This window comes from Syngnathus typhle, linkage group LG5 (genome assembly GCF_033458585.1).
Source record: "Syngnathus typhle isolate RoL2023-S1 ecotype Sweden linkage group LG5, RoL_Styp_1.0, whole genome shotgun sequence".
Classification (NCBI taxonomy): domain Eukaryota; kingdom Metazoa; phylum Chordata; class Actinopteri; order Syngnathiformes; family Syngnathidae; genus Syngnathus; species Syngnathus typhle.
Window position 1 is genome coordinate 1,191,953 of NC_083742.1, and position 23,286 is coordinate 1,215,238.

The following is a 23,286-nucleotide window of genomic DNA, read 5'->3' on the forward strand; positions in this document are numbered from 1 at the left end:
GGAACACCAATTGCATCAATTTCGGTCAGATCATCATCGGTCTGTCAAATTCAAAGATATTTTGGTTTTTACCAGCTTTTTTTTCTTTTCTTTTTTCAGATCTTGGGATGTTGATACATATACAATTTAGCTTAACTACATTCTATGAAAGCAATGGCTTCTTTTTTCTTTCTTCAATGGATATTACTATATAGAATGCTCTGTCACACATCTTACAATCCAATCGACGTGATAGACTTCACACGATCTTTGATCAATGGTGACGGTAGAACATAAAGCAATGGTCGCAAACCCATACACATGACGTATTCAATTGTCTTTACAGCTTGTTTTGCCATTAGCAATCAATTGTTTCGTTTAGCAGTTAATTCTTATACTAGTTACCTGAAACAAATTATCCACATTCACTTTAGATATATTCATCCCATTCGTTAACATCTACAGCGGTTGTTGACAAAGTATACATATAAACATCATACTCTCATGGCAGTCCAGATCTGACACAGCAGATCATCCTGCAAAGGTCAAATTGATCTTTTAAATTGCTACAATGCAGCATAATTAAAAATAATTTTTGGAGTGATCAATATAAGTTGTTCACTCATCTCTACCCTACTCATTATGACTTAGTTCCCACAAATACCATATTGCTGAAGTTAACAAAGTGGCAACAAAGATAGCCACCTTACATGCAATAACGTCATTGTTCCATTTTCTTGTTCCCGGCATTTCTCTAAGAGGTAAGGCTCCCTTTGGGTCACTTTTTCCCGATTGAACGTTACCTCAAAAGAAATTACCCTTTTTTAATTTGCTAGGACCACCTCAACTGGCCTTTCTGCTATTTTAATGGCAGTTGACGTAATTATCAATATTCAATGTGGCCCTTCCCCCTTGGAAGAACACCAGTGTTTTGTTTTCACTGCTCTTAATGAGAACGTGCTTTGTTCTTTTTGCCTTTAAAATATTAATTATAAATATAAAATGTAAATGCCAAATTTAAATCATCCTTAGTTTCCCACTTGGTTTTAAAACATGGTAATCTATATCGCCCAAACAATTTTTCATACGGGGTTAAACCCACAGTACTTGTAATATTTATGTACAGTTTGACCAGATCTAAACATTTTGTCCATGATCTTCCATTTTTCCCATGCACACTTTATACCAGTTCTGTCACGAGGATTAATTTTCAAAATCCCATATCTCGGTATTATTATTATTTTTACATAACGGTTTTGCCACTGTTAAGGCATTCAGTGTTTTTGTTTAAACCAAATCAAACCAGTTTGAGAATGCATCTATTATGACCAGGCATTATAACCCTGTGGATTGTGTTTAGCACATGTTAAACAAGCTCTACAATTGTTTTATTTATTTTTATTTTAAATGTTTTGAATATGAATCAAATCCGTATGTTGTATAAAGCTGACTGACCTGCCCCACTATCCCTCCTCTTGAGCCATGTGACACGCACTATGGCTCAATATTGCTGCCAATTGGTATAGGTTCTTTGGTAGGATAGGTCTGTCTTCTGGTCATTTATAGATGCCATTCTCTACTCTTGCCCCTCTTTTTGTCCATGATTGAATTTCAATCTATGGACTTTGTCGCTGCACATCTTTAAAAATGTTTCAGTAATTCAATCCGCTTCTTGTGTGTATAAAATTCGAAGAGTCTTTTGCACTGCAGCTATGCGGTTCCGTCTGCAAGCTTGTTACCTCTTGACACCTTATCAGTCTCGTGCGTGCCCTGCACACGTGCACATAGCTATTTGTCGTGGCAATTGGAGTCCTTCCACAACTAGCTTAGTTGTAGTTTCTTGTAGTTTCTTTTCAATCAGGTTCTCATCGTTTATCCCAAGAATCTTAGTAATTTGAACAAAAGTCAAAAAGTATGTTTTATTTTACTCAATTGTACGATTTAGAGAATCCATATGTAGTAAAGCGTTGTATTACTACATATGATTTCATCTTCATTTAATTTTGACACACCTTTCAAAATGCTTCTCAGTGTCCCAGTGCACACATGTTTTGCGTGTGTAACTGGTTGTCTCAACCCGTGTTCCACATCCTAATCTTTCCTCCCTCCAGGTGTCAAACCAATCAAGATAAAGATAAAAACTAACAAAATAACCGCCAGTAAATTAATATAATAGACAATTCTTGTTGTTTCTTAACTTTAACTAACTCAATCACTCTCTTATCCTCAAATGTAAAAGCTTGTGTAGTCTTTACACAACCAATTGACTATTTCTTCTAAATTTAGCTTTGAAATGTTGTTATTTAATAATTTTGCTTCATCCAATTCCAGAAAGCAAGTTCTTTCCATCTCTCAAATTTGGTTTCATCAGGGATAGGCATTAATGCAGTGTGGACCAGTTCCTGCCCACAAAAAATTGCTTGCCTTTCTTTTCTTCTTATTTTCACAAAATTGCTTTTGTTTTGCGGTGCAAATCATATAGACTACAATCTAGCAAATTCTTTTGTGCACCTACATTAGCCAATTTTAACACATAACACTGACAGCACACAGACAACACAAAAACTTACAGGAGAGACACAGCTCACAAACAATACAAACAAACAACGCTGCGCAAACGTCATCCTCTATTTTGACGTTTTGGTTATACTTTTGTTTTCTCATCAGTGACTTTTATCCTTCATGCAAATATGTATTGTCACATCTTCCTCAAGCATCACTCTGAGAAAATCACACTGTCCCTGCCCTGCCCGCAGCCATAGCACCCCTCGTGCGAAGGGGGGGGGGGGGGGGGCAGCATCAATGTTGATTGGTCACAGGCTGGCCATTTCCTGCAACAACCATGATGTCGGCCCACCGCCCACACGAGCATAGCAAAGGCCCACGCGGACAGCCCCGCCCCGCGACAACGCGCGAGCGCAGGCACGCTTATCAGTTTCACCTTCTCAAAGGGCAGGCCAACTTTGCTGTTGCCCTCCCCCATCATGTTCACCTTCAACATCTTTCAGTCTTCTACACAACATTTGCTGTCTCTTATTCCCATCCTATCAAGCCACCGTTCTTGTAACTCTCTGCCACACACGCCTTATTTTCTCTATTGCACACACCTTGCTCATCTCAGTTTCTCCAACCAACATAAACACACCATCATCCACTTCTCAATTTCCCTAGTATTGCTCAACAGCCTCCAGAACATTCTCCATTACTGATTTCTTCCATAGAACACACATCTCACTCGCACTCATACACACACCCATTCATGAGGATCCTCTGCGCGCACACGCACACACACACCAGCACAAAAGGATGACGCACAACATATAAGAACACATTGAAGCACTAAGAACACCTTTTTGCTCGTATTACTTGTCTGATTTATTCTCTATTTCACTTTTAGAAGCTATTTGTAATTCTTTTCTATTTATTTAGCAAATTTTAACTTCAATGTTTCTTTATCTTACTTTATCATTTTAACATAAATATCTCCTTATATTTAAGCTAATTTCTCCTTAATTTTGGCAGCCAGGATCCCACTTCATTACATGGAAACCTGATCTGATTTGATTTTGGCCTAGTCATAGCGTTTCTGTTAATTTGTGCAGTCACGTGCCATGTGACCGTTTTCTCCGCAACTCCAGCATTCTATTGGAGGTTGCACAACTCCTCTTCCTCAGCCGCTAAAGCCTTCTCTGTTGGGTATTGCTCGCCCTCTCTGGCCTTTCTGTCCTCTGCCTGCATTTTGGTAAAAAGTGTCACTATCCTGGTCTACCAAAAAAGTGTTTTTTGAAGCTTTCATTTGTTTTCGTTTTTGTTTGTCTATTACTACTCTTTCTGCATGGAGGGCGTGATTTATGTATTCCTCCCGCTATGATCTTTAGTTTTGAATTTGTAGCATGTGTTTTCTCTACGTGCTTCTCTACTTTCTCTAGACTTCTCCCTTCTTCTCTAACTCTGTAAATTTTGGTTTTCTCTTGCCTGCCTACTGTTAGGCCCAGTCTCATCATCTTCCTACCTGCAATACAGTGCTTTCTGAGCTCTCTCTCTTTCCTTCTCTCTTTCTCTCTCTCTCTGTCTCTCTCTCTGTCTCTCTCTCTGTCTCTCTCTCTTTCTCTCTCTCTTTCTCTCTCTCTTTCTCTCTCTCTCCCAAAACACTACATCATCAGATGCCTTCTTTAATTTCTTTAAGATTTATTTATGTTGTTTCGTTTATGGCACCTCTAAGTCCTAATAATTTGGTTGTCCCTCAAATTTATATTTTTTAACCCATTTATCGAAATCTTTTTTTAATCGGTTGGGATCCTGCCTTTCAATTATTTTCCAATCTTTGCATTTTAGTTCATGTCGGGGTAGGGACTTTTGCTTACTATTTAAGAGGAGAGCTCAAATGAGATCACTCTCAGTCAAACCGTTCACAAGCATACCACGCGCGTTTTTTTTTAAGAACAGAGGAGTCTGCCCCTCCTGCTGCGGAATTTAACTAACATAAAACGTTAGGGAGCTCCACATCCGCCCCTGCGGAATTTAACTGTTTCTATTTAGTATAATTAATATTCCTACTCACGGTCTGCTGATTCTCTTCCTCTGAAGATCTCGTCAACCCTCCCGGTGTCCAGCCGGACTGATCGAGACAGTCCCGTCAAAGGGCTTTTGTTTACCTCGGCTGAGGATTGTCACCTGCGTCGAAGAGCCCGCTGGAACCGTTCAGGGCGTGTTGAGATCCCGGAACGAGCCCCCAATTTCTGTCAGGTTTATTTTGCTGACTGAATAAGTGAATAGAAGAGAAACAGCAAACAAACAACAAGTGAGACAGAATATTAAGTCTTTTCTCGCGAGGAGTGCAGTACAGATAGCTTGAGACAATCTCTACACACACTAAAAATCTGTAGGCACTCCTGCTCTTTTTATTTGGATTTGCCCTACCCACAGTGTGAGACACTAGGTGTTTACATACTGATAAGAACATCTGGGAAGAGGAGTTTGAGTGGACTGGATACAAAAGAAAAAACCTTTGACCTTTAGTTAAAACATAGCAAGGGAAGTTTTACGACATTGTGTAGGATGCAACAAGCTAAGTTATTTATTACTGGTTATATACATTCCAACCTAATCCTACGATAAAGATAGTTAGGAAAAACCCTGACTTTAATGGTCACTTGGAGGTTCATCTGGGGTGCAGGACAGCAATGAGGCATGTTGTCTAACAAAGTGGTCTTTGTTAGAAAGGAACTGTCCTTCTGTGGTACATCATAAAAACAGCAAGGCCAAACAGCAAGCATATATTGCAGTAATATTGCAGTAAGGCATTGATTAAAGAACGCATGACAACATATATATACATTTTTCTAACAGAGTTAGTTAAAGTTAAGAAACAACAACAATTGACTATTATATTAATTTACTGGCGGTTATTTTGTTGGTTTTTATCTTTTATTTTGATTGGTTTGACACCTTGAAGGAGGAAAAATTAGGATGAGGAACACGGGTTGAGACAACCAGTTACACACGCAAAACATGTGTGCACTGGGACACTGTGAAGCATTTTGAATGGTGTGTCAAATTAAATGAAGATGAAATCATATGTAGTAATACAACGGGGCAGTTCAGTCAGCTTTATACAACATATGAATTTGATTCAGATTCAAAACATTTATAAAAAAAAAAAATTTTAGAGCTTGTTTAACATGTGCTAAACACAATCCACAGGGTTATAATGCCTGGTCATAATAGATGCATTCTCAAAATGGTTTGAATTGGCTTCACCAAAAACACTGAATGCCTTAACAGTGGCAGAAACGTTATGTAAAGAAATAATTGTATGCACACTGGCTCCGTTTTGCTCCTCTTATTTATTGTGTTATTTGTTTATTTATTATTTATTCATCACTCTTATTATTTATTGTTTGTGCCTTCTTGTTGTTATATTGTGTCGTTTACTTGTATGTCTATTGTGTACTATGTCTCGTCAGAAGACATCTACCGAGACAGTTCCTTTTTAACAAAGACCATTTTGAGAATCAACATGCCTCATCGCTGTCTTGCACCCCCAGTGAACTTACAAGTGACCATCATTGTCAGGGTTTTCCTAACAATCTTGATCGTAGGATTAGGTTGGAATGTATATAACCAGTATTAAATAACCTAGCTTGTCCCATCCTACACAATGTCGTAAAACTTCCCCTGCTATGTTTTAACTAGAGGTCAAAGGTTTTCTCTTCTATATCCAGTCCACTCAAACTCCTCTTCCCAGATGTTCTTATCAGTATGTAAACACCTAGTGATTTTTCCTTACGAGGCAAAGCCCACATGCTTTCCCCCTCCCTTTTAGGGGCTTTTGTCTCACGATTGTGGGTAGGGCAAATCCAAATAAAAAGAGCGGGAGTGCATATAGATATTTAGTGTAGTGAGATTGTTGTAAGCTATCTGTACTGCACTCCTCGCGAGAAAAGACTTAATATTCTGTCTCACTTTGGTTTGTTTGCTGTTGCTCTTCTCTTAACAGTTATTTAGTCAGCGAATTAAATCTGACAAAATCCATCGATCGTCCTTTGTCGACAACCAAGCTGACGGCGCTTGCACAGGCCCATATAACGATATAAAAATTAGATATCAAATAACTATTATATAAGCAATAGTATTATCAAGCCATCTGTGAACTCTAAATCATTAAATCCATCGTTGAAATTCCTCGTCTTTCGTCAATAACGCCGCGCGTGCGCCCTGACGTCATCCTTGTCGTTATTCCACTGATCTACCATATAACTATATTGTCGTGTTAACAAAGTTCAAGGAAAGACGTGGGTTTGGTAAACGGCTCTTTATTTAACAAAACAAACTTCCAGGCGTGTGGCGGCGTGGATTTCCAGCCACGGAAGTGGAAGAGAGATCCATAGAATAGGACCGGGCGTGCGTAAAAGCCATGACCGAGCCCCATCCACCGTCCCCGGACAGCCACCGGGCGGAGCGCCGGCCCTCGACTTCCATCCACGGAGGTGAAAGAGAGCTCGGTAGAGTAGGACCGGGCGTGCGTAAAAGCCATGTCCGAGCCCCATCCACCGTCCCTGGACAGCCACCCATCCGAGCGCCGGCCCCCGACTTCAATCCACCGAGGTGAAAGAGAGCTCCGGGTAGGACCGGGCGTGGGTAAAAGCCATAATATTTTTTCAAACCTTCTGTGTCACTCCAAATCCTTAAATCCTTCAAACTCTTTGTCCGCCGTGTTACTTGGAAACAAAGCCGCTAATGATGCCGGTAGTACGTGGGGCCCTTGGTCATCCCGTGATCAATCTCTGTCCTTTACGTAAACAACCGCCGCGTCGCGTTGCTGACGTCACTTGAAATTCAAATTACAGTAATCCCTTGCTACATCGCTGTTTCACTTCTTTTTTGGGGGGGAAATCTTTTGAAAAAAAAACACATACCGTTTTTTTCCGTGTATAGTGCGCAAAATTTAACGAATTTATTGTCCTAAAATCTGGGGTGCGCATTATACATGGGTACAAAAATGTTTTAAATTTTTTTTCTTTTTAATTTTTTTTTTTTTTTTTTTTTTTTTAGAAAACAAAACCAACAACAGGACTGACCGACAAAGTTGTGGAACAAAAAGACAGGGTGACATTACCAAAGACAGGAACAGAAAGCAAACATACATCATGACAGTAACACATGCAATGATCCGACGGTGAGCGAGGGGCAGACAGGACTTAGTAAATACAAAACACGTTACATCGATTGAGGTGACACAGGAAGAGAGGGGCGACGCGAACAGAAACTATGGCAACCTAGACACATAGCAAAACTGGGGACGAGACATGACAAATCTCCCCCGAAATAAAACTTGTAATCGCCTTTCTTCTTGTTTGTTGTCAATCGCGCATCGCATTCAGCCATCCTGTCCCAACACACTTTGTCAAAAAAATCCATAATTGATGACACATCGTTTGATGCGATGGTGCAATCCTTGATGGTGTGTTATTGTCAAATATTGTTTGTTTTTTAATCTCCATCGCGGACCGGACATCATGCGGAAGCGGTATGACTGCGCATGCGCACTATGGGTCAGCTGCGCAGAACCGATGCGCAAGACACGTCAGCTATTTACTAATTAGCGAGAGTTCGGTTTAATTAGCAGTTTCATCAGAATGGATAAGAGAGCAAGTTATACTGTAGCATTTCGAAAGAAAGTCATCGAAGTGGCAGAAGAATTAGGCAATAGGGCAGCTGCGCGCCAATTTGACGTCAATGAGTCAAACATAAGACTAAAAATCAATTTGATACAGCGAAGGCTTCAGCAATATAGTCCTCTTCTCTTTTTGACTGACAATGAATGTGATAGTTTAATACAATCAGCAAATAACAAAATGCGTATTACAGGTCGGTCATATTTTATTTCACAACACTTTGCCTTGTTCCTTTCGTCTCTGCTGTTCACTTCAAACACGCTCCATACGAGCGCAATGCTCTCGTATCAGACAAGGCTTGCTCGATCACCTGCTCGTTTGCTGTCTGTCACAATGTACCCTACACAAATCCGAAACATTTGTTGCGGCTCCGAGTCACGACGAGGGGCAAGTTTTGGTTTCCAAGGGTGTTTTTATTCCTCTTCAACGTCTCCCATACAGAGGCGCCTTTTTCACGTCCGCACGCTTTTTTCACATGTCTGCACTGAACGCGGTGGTGCCTTCATGGGCAGTCGGAGAAATCAACGCCAACAAAAAAAAATTACATCCAGCCTAGTTAAGACCATACCAAAGACTATAAAAATGGGACCCATTGCCTCCCTGCGTGTGTGACGATCATTGGAACTTAAAAAAAAAAAAAAAAAAAAAAAGAAAAATTCCATAAAAAAAAAAAAAGAAAAATTGGGTGCGTATTATACATGGGTACAGGCTTTTTTCCAGCATCAGCATGCCATTTTTAGGGTGCGTATTATACATGGGGGCGCACTATACACAGAAAAAAACGGTAAGTCGCTCCTTATTATAAGTCGCCCCCCCACCCAAACTATGAAAAAAAACGCGACTTATAGTCCGAAAATAACAGTATTTGCTGACGATACAAACTTGTTTTTTTCCCACAAAAATCCAAATACACGAACAAATTATAAATACTAGTGAGTTAGAAAAAATAAACATATGGTTTAAATGCAACAAACTCTCCCTAAATGTCAATAAAACAAACCACATCGTATTTCGCTCCCATAAAAAAAAGGACATTGACCAAATTTGCATAAAAATCAACGGACACAACATCGAAAGAGTCAGCTCTACTAAATTCCTGGGGATCCACATTGACGAGTTCTTGAACTTTAAAAGAGATATTGATGATCTCACAATCAAACTGTCTAAATATGCTGCTTTGTTCTTCAAATTGAGACATTGAAACTTTTCAAGATGGCGGCGCGTGCATACGCAGCGACCTCTCTCTGTCCCGCCCAAACGGTGTTTTATCCGTCTAATGAGTGTTTGTCAGGCAGTTTTTTTTGTTCGTCTCGTCGTACTGAGTCGTACTACAAGTACGGCAGGCAGGTTCTGCTTGACATCGGCCAAAGCGAGTTTTGTCGAGTTCTGGACTGTGATGCGGGACTATTAAAGGAGCTCGGCCTGATACGTCCTGAAGCGTCGCCGGGCTCGTCTGCTATTCCTCCCCCGGTTGGGAAGCGTCGAAAGCGGTGTGCGAGGAGGCTGAAGAGGGGCAAACGCGGGGGCGTCCGGGCCAGGCTGGCGGCCAACCCTGCTGTGCCCTCCATTCTTCTGGCGAATGTTCGATCGCTGGACAACAAAATGGATTACATTCGCTTGCTGCGATCTGCAAACCGGACAGTGCGGGACTGCTGTGTGCTCGTGTTCACGGAGACTTGGTTGACTGTCAACACTCCGGACTCTGCTGTACATCTGGAGCGGCTAGCGTGCTATCGGGCGGACCGGGCCATTGTACAATGGGGGAAATCTCGTGGAGGTGGAATTTGCGTCTACATCCGTGACGAATGGTGCCGGGACTCTGTAGTGGTATGCAAGCACTGCTCGCCACTGGCGGAGTTCGTGATCATTAAGTGCCATCCTTTTTACCTGCCAAGGGAATTTACCGCGATTCTGCTCGTCGCGGTTTACATCCCGCCTTCCAACATCGAAGGCGACAGGATCGCGGCTCTTAGTGAACTGTACCAGGCTGTCAGTGAACAAGAGACAGCGCACCCTGACGGTTTCACCATCTTCGCTGGGGATTTTAATCATGCTAACCTGAAGTCTGTTTTTCCGAGGCTTCACCAGCATGTTAATTTTCCTACGCGTGGCAACAGCTTCCTGGACCTGGTCTACTCTTCGCATAAAGGAGCTTTCAAAGCCGCCCTCCCCCCCATCTTGGCCTTTCTGACCATATCACTGTTATGCTTTTGCCCGCATACAGACAAATTGTGAGAGCATCCAGACCGGTTCAAAAGCGGGTACGGGTGTGGCCTGAGGGTGCCTCTGATGCGCTTCGTGACTGCTTTGGCTCTACTGACTGGGACATGTTTAGGAGGGCTGCCACTTACGACGATCAGACAGACATTGAGGAGTATACTGACTCTGTTTCCTTCTACATCAGGAAGTGCATTGATGATGTGACTCACTCGAAATCCATCGTCACTCGGGCTAACCGGAAGCCATGGCTGACGGGGGCTGTCTTCAGGCTGCTGAGGGCCAGGGACAAAGCCTTTAGAGCGGGGGATGAGGCTGGCTTCAGGACTGTGAGGGCTGACCTGTCCCGGGGCATCAAAGATGCAAAGAGGGCGTTCTCGTGCAAAATTACCGCCCACTTCAAGGACAGCAGGGACGCACGGAGCCTTTGGCAGGGCCTTCAGACCATCACGGATTACAAGCCCGCGCCGCAGAGCTGTGAGGGCGATGTCCGTCTGCTCAATGACCTCAACCGCTTCTTTGCTCGCTTCGACGCTCAGAACAGCACTTGCCCGCTGAAGGCCACTCCCCCTTCACACGAGCTGCCCCTGTGCCTCTCCGCCGACAGCGTGAGGAGGGCGCTTGCCGCTATCAACATCCGTAAGGCGGCGGGCCCTGACAACATCCCGGGTCGTGCGCTGAAGGACTGCGCTGGTGAGCTGACGGATGACTTCACAGACATCTTTAACACTTCCCTGCAGCAGGCCATCGTCCCGTCATGTTTCAAAGCTGCCACCATCGTACCTGTGCCGAAGAAACCTGCTCCGTCCTGCTTCAATGACTACCGCCCCGTGGCACTTACGCCCATCATCATGAAGTACTTTGAGCGGCTTGTCATGGAGCACATCCGATCCGTTCTCCCCCCACCATTGACCCCTTCCAGTTTGCGTACCGAGCCAAACGGTCCTCTGAGGATGCCATCTGTTCTGCCCTCCACTCGGCCCTCACCCACCTGGAGAGAAGGGACTCGTATGTGAGATTGCTGTTTGTGGACTTCAGTTATGCCTTCAACACCATTGTGCCACAACGTCTCATCAGCAAACTTGACAAGCTGGGCCTCAGTACCTGCCTCTGCAACTGGCTACTGGACTTCCTCTGTCAGAGGCCACAAGTAGTACGTGTTGGCGACAAAATCTCCGCCAGCATCACGCTGAGCACGGGGGCCCCCCAAGGCTGTGTGCTCAATCCGCTGCTCTTCACCCTCCTGACGCATGACTGCACTGCAACCTACAGCGACAACCGTATAGTGAAGTGTGCTGACGACACGACTGATGGTATCATCACCAAGGGAGACGAGACTCAATACAGGCTGGAGGTTGACCTTCTGACCACGTGGTGCAGGGACAACAACCTCCTGCTGAACGTCGACAAGACCAAGGAGATTGTTGTGGACTTCCGGAAGGGTCACACCCAACACCTGCCGCTGACCATCGACGGTGCTGTGGTGGAGAGAGTGAGCAGCGCCAAGTTCCTGGGGGTGCACATCAGTGAGGATCTCTCCTGGTCCACCAACACCGCATCACTGACAAAGAAAGCCCAGCGCCGCCTGTACTTCCTGCAGAAACTCAGGCGAGCGAGCGCCCCTCCGGCCGTCATGACTACATTTTACCGCGGCACCATTGAGAGCGTCCTCTCCAGCTGTATTGCTGTTTGGGGTGGCGGCTGCACTGACTACAACTTGAAGGCCCTGCAGCGCATAGTGAACACGGCTGGTAAGATTATTGGTGCTTCGTTCCCCTCCTTGAAGGACATTTACACCTCCCATCTCACCCGCAAGGCGACCACGATTGTGAGTGATGTGAGTCACCCCGCTCACTCTTTGTTCGAGCTTCTGCCCTCTGGGAAGAGGTACAGAAGCCTGCGCTCCCGCACCACCAGACTCTCAAACAGCTTCATACTCCAGGCAGTCAGGATCCTGAACTTGCTTCCCCGTTCTGCGTAGCGTCCTGTACTTTTACTGTCTGTATGCACACTGGCTTTTATTCGTTGTGTTATCTATTCATTTATTATTTATTGTTACTCTTATTTATTGTTCGTGCCTTCTTGTTTTTTATATTGCGTTGTTTACTTGTGTGTCTATCGTGTAATATGTCTTGTCACCGTGGGATAGAGAAAACGTAATTTCGATGTCTTTGTGTGTCTCGGCATGTGAAGATGTTGACAATAAAGCAGACTTTGACTTTGACTTATCTCCCACTCACTGCCCTTCTTATTCTGTACAAATCCTTATTTGAAACTCATTTAAAATATTGCAATATTATATGGTGTAAAACATCTCCAACCCATTTTAAAAAGCTTGAGATACTTCAGAAAAGGTCGTATGTGCCGTAACATGGTCTGAGTTTAACGCCCCCACTAAAACAATCTTCCACCGACACAATCTTCTGAGGCTTGTTGAACACAACTATTTCCAGAATGCTAGCGTTATGTATCAGACTGTCCATAAACGGAACCATAAACTCTGTCAAGTTATCCCAATCTGTACTCCCAGCCACACCCACACCATCAGGAATAGCAATCTAATCATTGGGAAAAAACGGAAACTAAAATCTACAAGCTTTAGCATTGTGTGCAGAGGGCCACAAATTTAGAACGAGCTTGACGAAACACTAAAAATGTTTCAATCCATCTTCAAGGCAAATCTAAAAAATCAACTCCTATCAATGTATGTTTAATGTGCTGATTATTAATCGCATGAACACCTGTGTCCTGTTGTTAATTTATTAATTGCTAATGTACTTCACATCAAATCCAGTGTAACCAGAATACTGATTTCTATTACTTGTCGTATGTTTATTGTGTGTTGTACCTTATTGTGTGTTTATTGTTATTGTCTATTATATATCTGTATGTTGTCCATAATGTTAGGATATCTGGCCACTATCTGATACTTATGGGAAACCGGGCCCCCTATTAAAACCTTTAAATAGCTTGCTTGGGGTGACATTTCACCCATCCGACTGTGTAATACTGTTTGTTGTATCATGTTGTATGTCTTGGATATTGCGTGAATAAACTCAAACTCAACTCAAAAAAAGCGGTCACCTAATTTTGGGTTGCCTTTGTTTCTAAAACTTCTGTCATCATGACAACTTTTATATGAATGGGATTGCACCTGCTAGGTGAAAAGTTTGATTGTGCACATATGTCAACAGAGGGCACCGAAAAAGTTGGAAGATTGTTCCTAAAACCACCAGAGAAAATAGCCAGAAATTACGACTGTTCTACCAAAATATGTAACGGGTATGTGAAAAGATAGATATTTATTAATTTTCAAATCAGAGTTCCGAAATACCGTTTTTTTCCGTGTATAGTGTGCAAAATATAACTAATTTATTGTCCTAAAATCTGGGGTGCGCATTATACATGGGTACAATTTTTTTTTAATTTTTATTTATTTATTTATTTATTTTTTGTTTAAAGAAAGTCATGGTACAACAAAACCAACAACAGGACTGACCGACAAAGTCGTGGAACAAAAAGACAGGGTGACATTACCAAAGACAGGAACAGAAACCAAACAGACATCATGACAGTAACACATGCAATGATCCGACGGTGAGCGAGGGGCAGACAGGACTTAAATACAAAACACGTTACATCGATTGAGGTGACACAGGAAGAGAGGGGCGACGCGAACAGAAACTATGGCAACCTAGACACATAGCAAAACTGGGGACGAGACATGACAAATCTCCCTCGAAATAAAACTTGAAATCACCTTTCTTCTTGTTGTCAATCGCGCATCGCATTCAGCCATCCTGCCCAACACACTTAGTAAAATTCATAATTGATGACACATCGTTTGATGCGATGGTGCAATCCTTGATGGTGTGTTATTGTCAAATATTGTTTGTTGTTTAATCTGCATCGCGGACCGGACGTCATACGGAAGCCGCCATTACAGATGCGCAGAACAGATGCGCAAGACACGTCAGCTATATAAAGAGCAAGAGTTCAGTTCTCCACCTATTAGTTTCAATTTACAGTTTAATTTGCAGTTTCAATTAGCAAATAACAAAATGCGTATTACAGGTAATATTTTATTTCACAACACTTTGCCTTGTTCCTTTCGTCTCTGCTGTTCACTTCAAACACGCTCCATACGACCGCAATGCTCTCGTATCAGACGCTTGCTCGATCACCTGCTCGTTTGCGGTCTGTCACAATGTACCCTACACAAATCCGAAACATTTGTTGCGGCTCCGAGTCACGACGAGGGGCAAGTTTTGGTTTCCAAGGGTGTTTTTATTCCTCTTCAACGTCTCTCCCATACAGAGCCGCCTTTTTCACGTCCGCACCCCTTTTTCACATGCGCGCACGGAGCGCGGTGGTGCGTTTACGGGCACTCGGAGAAATCACGCCGACAAAAAAATTACATCCAGCCTAGTTAAGACCATACCAAAGACTATAAAAATGGGACCCATTGCCTCCCTGCGTGTGTGACGATCATTGGGACTTAAAAAAAAAAAAAAAATAAAAATAAAATTGGGTGCGTATTATACATGGGTACAGGCTTTTTTCCAGCATCAGCATGCCATTTTTAGGGTGCGTATTATACATTGGGGCGCACTATACACGGAAAGAAACGGTAAACTTTTTTGAACCCCAGAAGAGCCATGAATGACTTTTTCCTTCCTTTTCTTTCCGTAATATGTAATACAGTATAAATGTCAAAATATCAATATGTGTTAATGACTGATTTGCAAAACATTGTATTCAGAACTCATGGAAGTCATGCTTTTGCAACATGATGGCATAAACAGTCTTCTGAGCAAAATGTAGTAGATCCAGTTATACCACATATAGAATAACAATAAACAGATAAAATAAATAAATGCTAGCATTAGCTTACTGGTTAACTTGACTGCGGTGCTTGTTTACATGTGTTGATAAATATTGTGAGGGGATTTATTTTGTGACGTGTTATGTATGTATGGACAAGTCTTCTGTCGTTGACATCTTTTAATCTTGCCCTTTTGGGAGTTTAAGATCAGGGGATGTTTGAGAATAATTGCCATTTTTCACATGTCCTGAGTGTTGTTAGTCACCTAAATGTTGAACAGAGGGTGTGATTTACCGAAGTCAAATTCCTTGTTTGGCACGCTCAAACATGGCAAATAAAAAACTCTTGAATCTTGAATCAATCAAATCAATCAGTTTGTGGAGCAAGTAAACACTACCTCGGCTAAAAAACTACAAATACGTCCAACCGGAAAGGGGGGTGTATATCTCGCGGCCTGAAGGGAGTGTGAAGTGAAGTATCTCATTTAGATTTAAAGAGACCGCACCAAAATGGCTTGCTCTGAGCCACACCTCAGAGGGACCTGTGATGTTATCAAAACGAGAAATTCAGACAAAAGCTTCGCTGTTCCACTTTATATAGACCACAACTGAATGAGTAAAATGTAAAACGGAAGAATTTATAGACGTGATATGGAAGCTTTAAGTCAGAAGAATGGCTCTGCCTCTTATGTGCAATTTTGTAATCGCACTGTATAATTTATTCTATAACTTCCCATAACTAGACTACATCCTGCAATGTGGGCTTAACCGAACTGTTGGCTCTGATACAAGGCACTGTTGACATCTGCTGGCAATTATGCCTCAATAAAATCATTCCCAAGCTTGATATTTTGTGAGCAATTGCATAAAACATCTACTATCCAATGCATTAAAAAAACGCAGTATTCGAGTTAACCCGTAGATGGCGCTGAGTCAATATATTATATGGTAGCATTTAACACGTGGGTGGGTGCAAATGAGTGGGTACAAAAGTGTCTATTGGTGCTCACAGCTCTAGTTGTTTTTGCATTGGTACACACATGATCTTACCTTTTACAATCAATAAATTAGGCAATTTTATTTTGATTTAAGAAACAAAAAATCTGAAGAGCTGTTTGGAAGAAAAAAAGATGCAACATTACCATCTTACTTACATAGTACTTGTATATACTGAGATCAATGTATCTCAGCTTCATGTTAAGTCATTACCGTAAATTCCGGACTATAAGCCGCGATTTTTTTCCAAAATTTTGAACCCTGCGGCTTATACTCAGGTGCGGCTTATATAAGGATTTCTTCGTGATTTTTGTGATGACTTGATCACTTAAAGATTCAAGATTCAAGAGTTTTTTATTCGCCATGTTTGAGCGTGGCGGCTCGGTGGCGCACTGGGTAGAACGTCCCTGTGTGGAGTTTGCATGTTCTCCCCGGGCCCGCGTGGGTTTTCACCAGGCACTCCGGTTTCCTCCCACATCCCAAAAACATGCTTGGTAGGCCGATTGAAGACTCCAAATTGTCCCTAGGTATGAGTGCGAGTGCAAATGGTTGTTTGTCTCTGTGTGCCCTGCGATTGGCTGGCAACCGGTTCAGGGTGTCCCCCGCCTACTGCCCGATGACGGCTGGGATAGGCTCCAGCACGCCCGCGACCCCTGTGGGGACTAAGCGGTTCAGAAAATGGATGGATGGATGTTTGAGCGTGCCAAACAAGTTATTTGACTTCGATAAAACACACCCTCTGTTCAACATTTAGGTGACTAACAACACTCAGGACGTGAAGAATGGCAATAAAAAACTTTTATTTTAAAACTTAGGGTTTTAAAACTTTTTCACTTTTATACACTGCGGTATCTTGAAGAAAAAAACAACAACAACAAAAATACTATTTTGAAACACTACTATGGCTGCTGCTTATTCTGGCTGTGTTGCTTGTGACTATTATGAGCTTTAGTAGGAATGCACGCTAGGGCTCTAAACCCTTTCTCTTACTCTCCCATGTGATTCAGAGATTACACAAAGCAGTGGCGCTGTTTGGACCATTAAAACCCAATCAATCAGCATTTAAATTCAATTCTTCTGACATTTTGCTCACCAAAACCAAGTTGTAATGAACGTGAACATTTAATGCATTTTATTCAGAAGGTTAATTTGAACCCCGAGGCTTAAATGGCGCCGTTAATTCACCCGGAACCTAAATTCACGTTATAGAGTTCCGGTGGGACAGTTTACACGTGTGGGACTTTCCTGTTTAGAGTAGGGTGTGTTAGGATCGTAAAGGGAAAATAGTTTTTTACGGCCTCCGGGGCGCTCTAGCAGGAAGCAAGAGTGAGACAGACGAAGAAGAGATAATGCGCCGAAGAATACTTGCTAGTTTGTCAACACGGTTGCGTCACCCTTGTCTTTATTTCGTGGTCCCGTCGACTCTGGAGCGAAACGTGTCGCTCGCTAGTTTAATGTAATTTAGCGCTTCGTGCATGAATAAAATTACCATGAACAGACCCTCATCACACTCGAAGAAATCCATAAAAGCGACGACGAAAGAGAGACTGAGTGAGGCGAAGGATATCTAACGCTATTCCAATCGGACGCTGAGGAGGAAGGCTTCGCCATTGCACAGGAGGAAGATGAAGACGATGAAGCTCTTTTTTTACATTTACTGGTATGTTTTTTAACGAGCCCTGTTGGTGCTGTACTACCGTGTTGCTGCTGTGTTACCGCCGCGACTTTTACCGGGTATGTTTTTTTTTAATCCAGCCCTGTTAGTCTTGTGTTAAATGTTAAGGTATGTTATTAAAACATTAAAAAAGCTTTCTGTGTCCAGTCTTTCTTTGTTAATAACTCGCGTTGGAAAGAAATGTTAAGGTATGTTATTAAAACTTTAAAAAAGCTTTCTGTGTCCAGTCTTTCTTTGTTAATAACTCGCGTGCACACTTCCTTGTTGCTGCGGTACTACTGCTGTGTCACAGGCAATGTTTAGAAAGACATGTTAAAGTATGTTATTAAAACTTTAAAAAGTCTTTCTTTGTAAAAAAAAAAAACGCGTGTGCACGTGCGGCTTATAGTCCGGTGCAGCGTATATAAGAAAAAAACTAAAATATCCCCCAATTTTAGCTGGTGCGGCTTATAATCCGGTGTGGCTAATAGTCCGGATTTTACGATGTTATTTGGTATATTTATTTTGTTGTAGAGCAGATGCTAGAATAACCGTACAGTCTGTACGTTTGTGTATCTGCAACGGGACCCCATGAAGGGAGCGAGACGGCAACAGGTATACAATAGTATTAATCCTCTCCTAAAACTTAAGTGACAGAGGCAACTTTTAATTTCATCCATTTTCAACAGTGCTTATCCAGCTCAGGGTCAGGGGGTTGCTGGAACCTACTCCAGCTAACTTCGGTTGGAAGGCAGACCACCCTGAACTGGTCGCAGCTAGTAGTCGCAGAGCATGCAACTTTAAATTTGAAATCCAAAAAGGGATCTCGAGACAGATGAGAACAAAGTCAATACTTGACTTACCTTGCAATATATGAACATGTTGATGTCCATCCATATGATAAGGCAGGTGACCTGTCAGTTCTCTGAAAAGCCTGATCTGGTCCTTCAGCTCTAGCTCCACCTTAACACAAAAAAGAAAACTTAAGTGGGAAACATAATACACCCCAGTTAATCACATAGATCAGGGGTTTTCAACTGGTTTTGTTCAAGGGACCACCCTTATAACCAAGAAGCAACTTGGGGATCACTGCTTTGGCGAAATATTATTTTATTTTGCACCGAAGGTGGATAGACCTATACAGGCTTTTTATTTGCATTTACTTTGGGAATCTCAGCAACATTTGACATAATTTGGATGGGTAAACGATTAAAAAAGAAATGCTGGAAAATAAATCAAGTCTAAATAATGAATCTATTTTATTTTTAAAACCGTCACAATTATTTTCCATTTGTAGCGGCACGGTGACGCGCTGGTTAGCACCTCTGCCGCACAGGTCAGAGGGTGTGGGTTTGATTTCACCTCTGGCCCTCCCTTTGTGGAGTTCTCTGGGTACTCCGGTTTCCTCCCACATCCAAAAAACATGCTTGGTAGGCCGATTGAGCACTCCAATTTGCCCATAAGTGCGAGTGCGGACGGTTTTTCGGTGTGCCCTGCGATTGGCTGGCAACCACTCCCGGTTGTCCCCCGCCTACTGCCGGATGACTGCTGGGACAGGCTCCAGCATGCCTGCGACCCCTTGGTGACAAGCGGTACAGAAAATAGATGGATTTTCCATTTCCAATTTCACGAACCACCTTCAATACCTCCACAGACCACTCATGGTCAACCTACAGGGATTGTCAACCGGTGGTCCGCGGGGACCACCGGTTGACAATCCCTGACATAGATGGTAGAGGAGCAAGAAGTGATTGCCTGTTGAAGAACCAGGACCACATTTTTATGCATTCTTCACTTAGACAATACGTTTATATGCAGTCAATATTTGAGTTAATGCCAGAATTCGTGTCTCTGAAACAATTGGAATTATTGAAACATGCCTTAATGTAGAGGTCCCCAACCACCTGGGCGCGGACCGGTACCGGTCCGTGGGTCACTTGGTACCGGGCCGCCAAGCCGCACAGAAGAAAACAATTTTTTTATCGACGATCGATTAATTCAGGTCAAGACACTCGTCCCGGTCACGTGACATGTTTCCCTAGTCGAGCCCGCAAAGCTAATATGTGGCGACAGGCTAACTAACCAGGCAATGAAGCATTCGAAACTGCTTCAACACATGGAGACCAAGCATCCTGCAATAAAAGACAAACCTTAATCACTTCGGGTGTCATTGTCTCCAATTACGTCTAGATGGGACCGGCTCGTTTCTGAGAAACAAACTCAGTGCTCCCACTAATTCAACGAAGAAGAAGAAGGAGTGGAGCTCTTTACAAGCCCTAGGCTTCGTCTCCCTCCTTGCACAGTTATTGATATAATAATATGTGCTAAACAATAAACTAACTAACTAACGTCATGGTGAGTTTTATTTTTGTCATTTGTACTTGTTTTTAGGTCAGTCGTATCATTTTATTTCATCGTATTTATATATTTATTATAAATGTATTATTTATTTATATAAATAAATGTATTATTTATTTATATAAATGCCGGTCCGCGAAAATATTTCTGACATGTAACCGGTCCGTGTCGCAAAAAAGGTTGGGGACCACTGCCTTAATGGACAGAGGTCCTTGCTCATTTAAATGGCCCGACCGAAACGATGAAGCAAATCGATGTCATGGTGCAAATAGACGTCGTATCTGCTTGTTAATTTCTATCATAACTAAAATTATGGGAAGAGATTTGTGTCAAAATTATTCACACAAATACAATCGCAATTTTTATGTGTTTGGATCAACAAATATAATTGTGAGTTTCGCATGTTTTTTCCGATCTACAAATTACATTTGTGATTATCAAGTTTTTTTTTCTTGTGTGGATTTATTTTTAGTAAACATTCAATCCTGTGTGTGAATTTCCAAATATATTTGGAGCATCATGCCGTTTCCAAGACCCACACAACACACACACACACTATGCCGCTTTGTGGGCAAAATGGGGGTTCCGCCGATCCCCCACAGACATTTGTGTGTGACAGACTGACTGGCCGATCAACTACATAAACAAAAACCATATAAAAAAATATCTTACCATGTATTTGATTGTTGAATAATATGTTACTTATTCTGTGTGTGCTTCTATCCTACCACAGCCAGTAAAATAGGATTCCTGTGTAAGTTTATTTTATGTGGCCATAGAACACAATATTTTGCAGGCCTTCGAAAATGGATAAAAATCCTCAAAATGGCTGGTAGTGGTACTGGCTCTGCCACGAATGGCTGGAATTTAAACAACCATTAGTTAAACAATTAGCTGAATGAATAAGAAAAAAAATTGTGAGGCTTCTCTTAGTACCTGTTCCATGCTTAGCTGATGTCGTTCCAGTGCCTGACGGAAGCCCATCTTTCCATGGAAGAAACCACGCTCGTTGACGAGTGTAGAGGCTGCTCGGAGGCTCTGACACACAGGTATACCTTCTGATAGGTTGGCATGGAGCCCAATTGGGATGCTGTGTCTGATAGAAAAAGTCCATTAATTCTTTTTCAACCTCAGTCTCAATTCAGACTAAACTTTCAGGGTTTTTTTCCTAACTTTCTGCCTTCACACACGTTATTCTAAGCCATTGACTTTTTCCATCTATTTCATTTCTTGCACTTTATTGCCGTACAATTTTAGCCAAAATTTCACTTCTCATTCTCTCATACTATACAGTTTATCCCTACTGATTCCAATAATTCACCCTCACCAAAGATTATACATTGTCCCCATTACAAGACCCACAAATATTTGGACTTATTCAGGTTTTCCCATCTAATTTCTACATTTCGTGGCTGATTCATGCTGGTCCAAATTTAAACTATTCAGCTCATGCCTCCTAATCTTCCACAATATCTTCCAAAAAAAGTTTTAATTCTGACTACCGTTTTTTTCCGTGTATAGTGCGCAAAATTTTACTAATTTATTGTCCTAAAATCCGGGGTGCGCATTATACATGGGTACAAAAAAAAAAAAAAAAAAAATTTTTTTTTTTTTAATTTTTTTTTTTTTTTTTTTTTAAGTCCCAATGATCGTCACACACGCAGGGAGGCAATGGGTCCCATTTTTATAGTCTTTGGTATGGTCTTAACTAGGCTGGATGTAATTTTTTTTGTTGGCGTTGATTTCTCCGACTGCCCGTAAACGCACCACCGCGCTTCGTGCGCGCACGGGACAGCAAACGAGCAGGTGATCGAGCAAGCGTCTGATACGAGAGCATTGCGGTCGCATGGAGCGTGTTTGAAGTGAACAGCAGAAAAGAAAGGCAAAGTGTTGTGAAATAAAATGCACAGAACGGATGCGCAAGACACGTCAGCTATATAAAGAGCGAGAGTTGTTTTCTTCCTATTAGTTTCAATTCACAGTTTAATTAGCAGTTTCAATCAGCAAATAACAAAATGCGTATTACAGGTAATATTTTATTTCACAACACTTTGCCTTGTTCCTTTCGTCTCTGCTGTTCATCCTAAAACACAAAGGCGCTCTTTAAGCAATGCGACAGTGAGCGCCCGGCGCGCTGCGGTTGCGCGACCGCACCAATTAAGCTCCCTGCGCAGTGCGCACTGAGGTCCACTTAAATTTTAGAAAGTACATCAGGACTTTAAAAATATCTTCTAAATTTCAGCGACGGCTCTGTCACAATAATCGGCCAGCCCGGTGCAGTTGGGCGGTCGGCGGCGCGCTACGGTTGAGCGTTCTCTCGCACGCTCTCTCTCTCGCTCTCTCTCGCTCTCGCACACACGCAAACCGGATATCATACGGAGGCCGCCATTACAGATGCGCAGAACGGATGAGCAAGACACGTCAGCTATATAAAGAGCGAGAGTTCAGTTCTCTACCTAAATCCGTATTACAGGTAATATTTTATTTCACAACACTTTGCCTTGTTCCTTTCTTCTCTGCTGTTCACTTCAAACACGCTCCATGCGCACGGAGCGCGGTGGTGCGTTTACGGGCAGTCGGAGAAATCAACGCCAACAAAAAAAATTACATCCAGCCTAGTTAAGACTATACCAAAGACTATAAAAATGGGACCCATTGCCTCCCTGCGTGTGTGACGATCATTGGGACTTAAAAAAAAAAAAAAAAAAAATACATTTTTTTTTTTTAAAAATTCATAAAAATTGGGTGCGTATTATACATGGGTACAAGCTTTTTTCCAGCATCAGCATGCCATTTGTAGGGGTGCGTACTATACATGGGGGCGCACTATACACGGAAAAAAACGGTATTAGTTTTCACATGCGCTCTCTCCAGAAATTCCATTCTCTAATTACCGTTTTTTTCCATGTATATTCCCACAAAATTTAACTACCGTTTTTCCCATGTATAATGCGCAAAATTTAACTAATTTACTGTCCTAAAATCTGGGGTGAGCATTATACATGGGAACAATTTAAAAAAAAAAAAAATATTATTATTTTTTTTGTAAGAAAATCATGGTACAACAATTTTTGAAGAAAA

General features: G+C 42.1%; 1 protein-coding gene across 8 annotated transcripts in view; it reads right to left on the reverse strand.

Moving 5' to 3' along the window:
• ydjc (YdjC chitooligosaccharide deacetylase homolog) overlaps nucleotides 1-23,286 on the reverse strand; it is a 121,326-nt gene that overhangs the window by 27,801 nt on the left and 70,239 nt on the right. For all 8 annotated transcript variants that reach the window (XM_061279714.1, XM_061279718.1, XM_061279717.1 and 5 more), the window contains 2 exons: nucleotides 21,142-21,301; nucleotides 18,711-18,810 (listed from right to left, as the gene is read on the reverse strand). In XM_061279714.1, coding sequence (XP_061135698.1) covers nucleotides 18,711-18,810; nucleotides 21,142-21,301 — 260 coding nt within the window. The remainder of the gene's footprint in view (nucleotides 1-18,710; nucleotides 18,811-21,141; nucleotides 21,302-23,286) is intronic.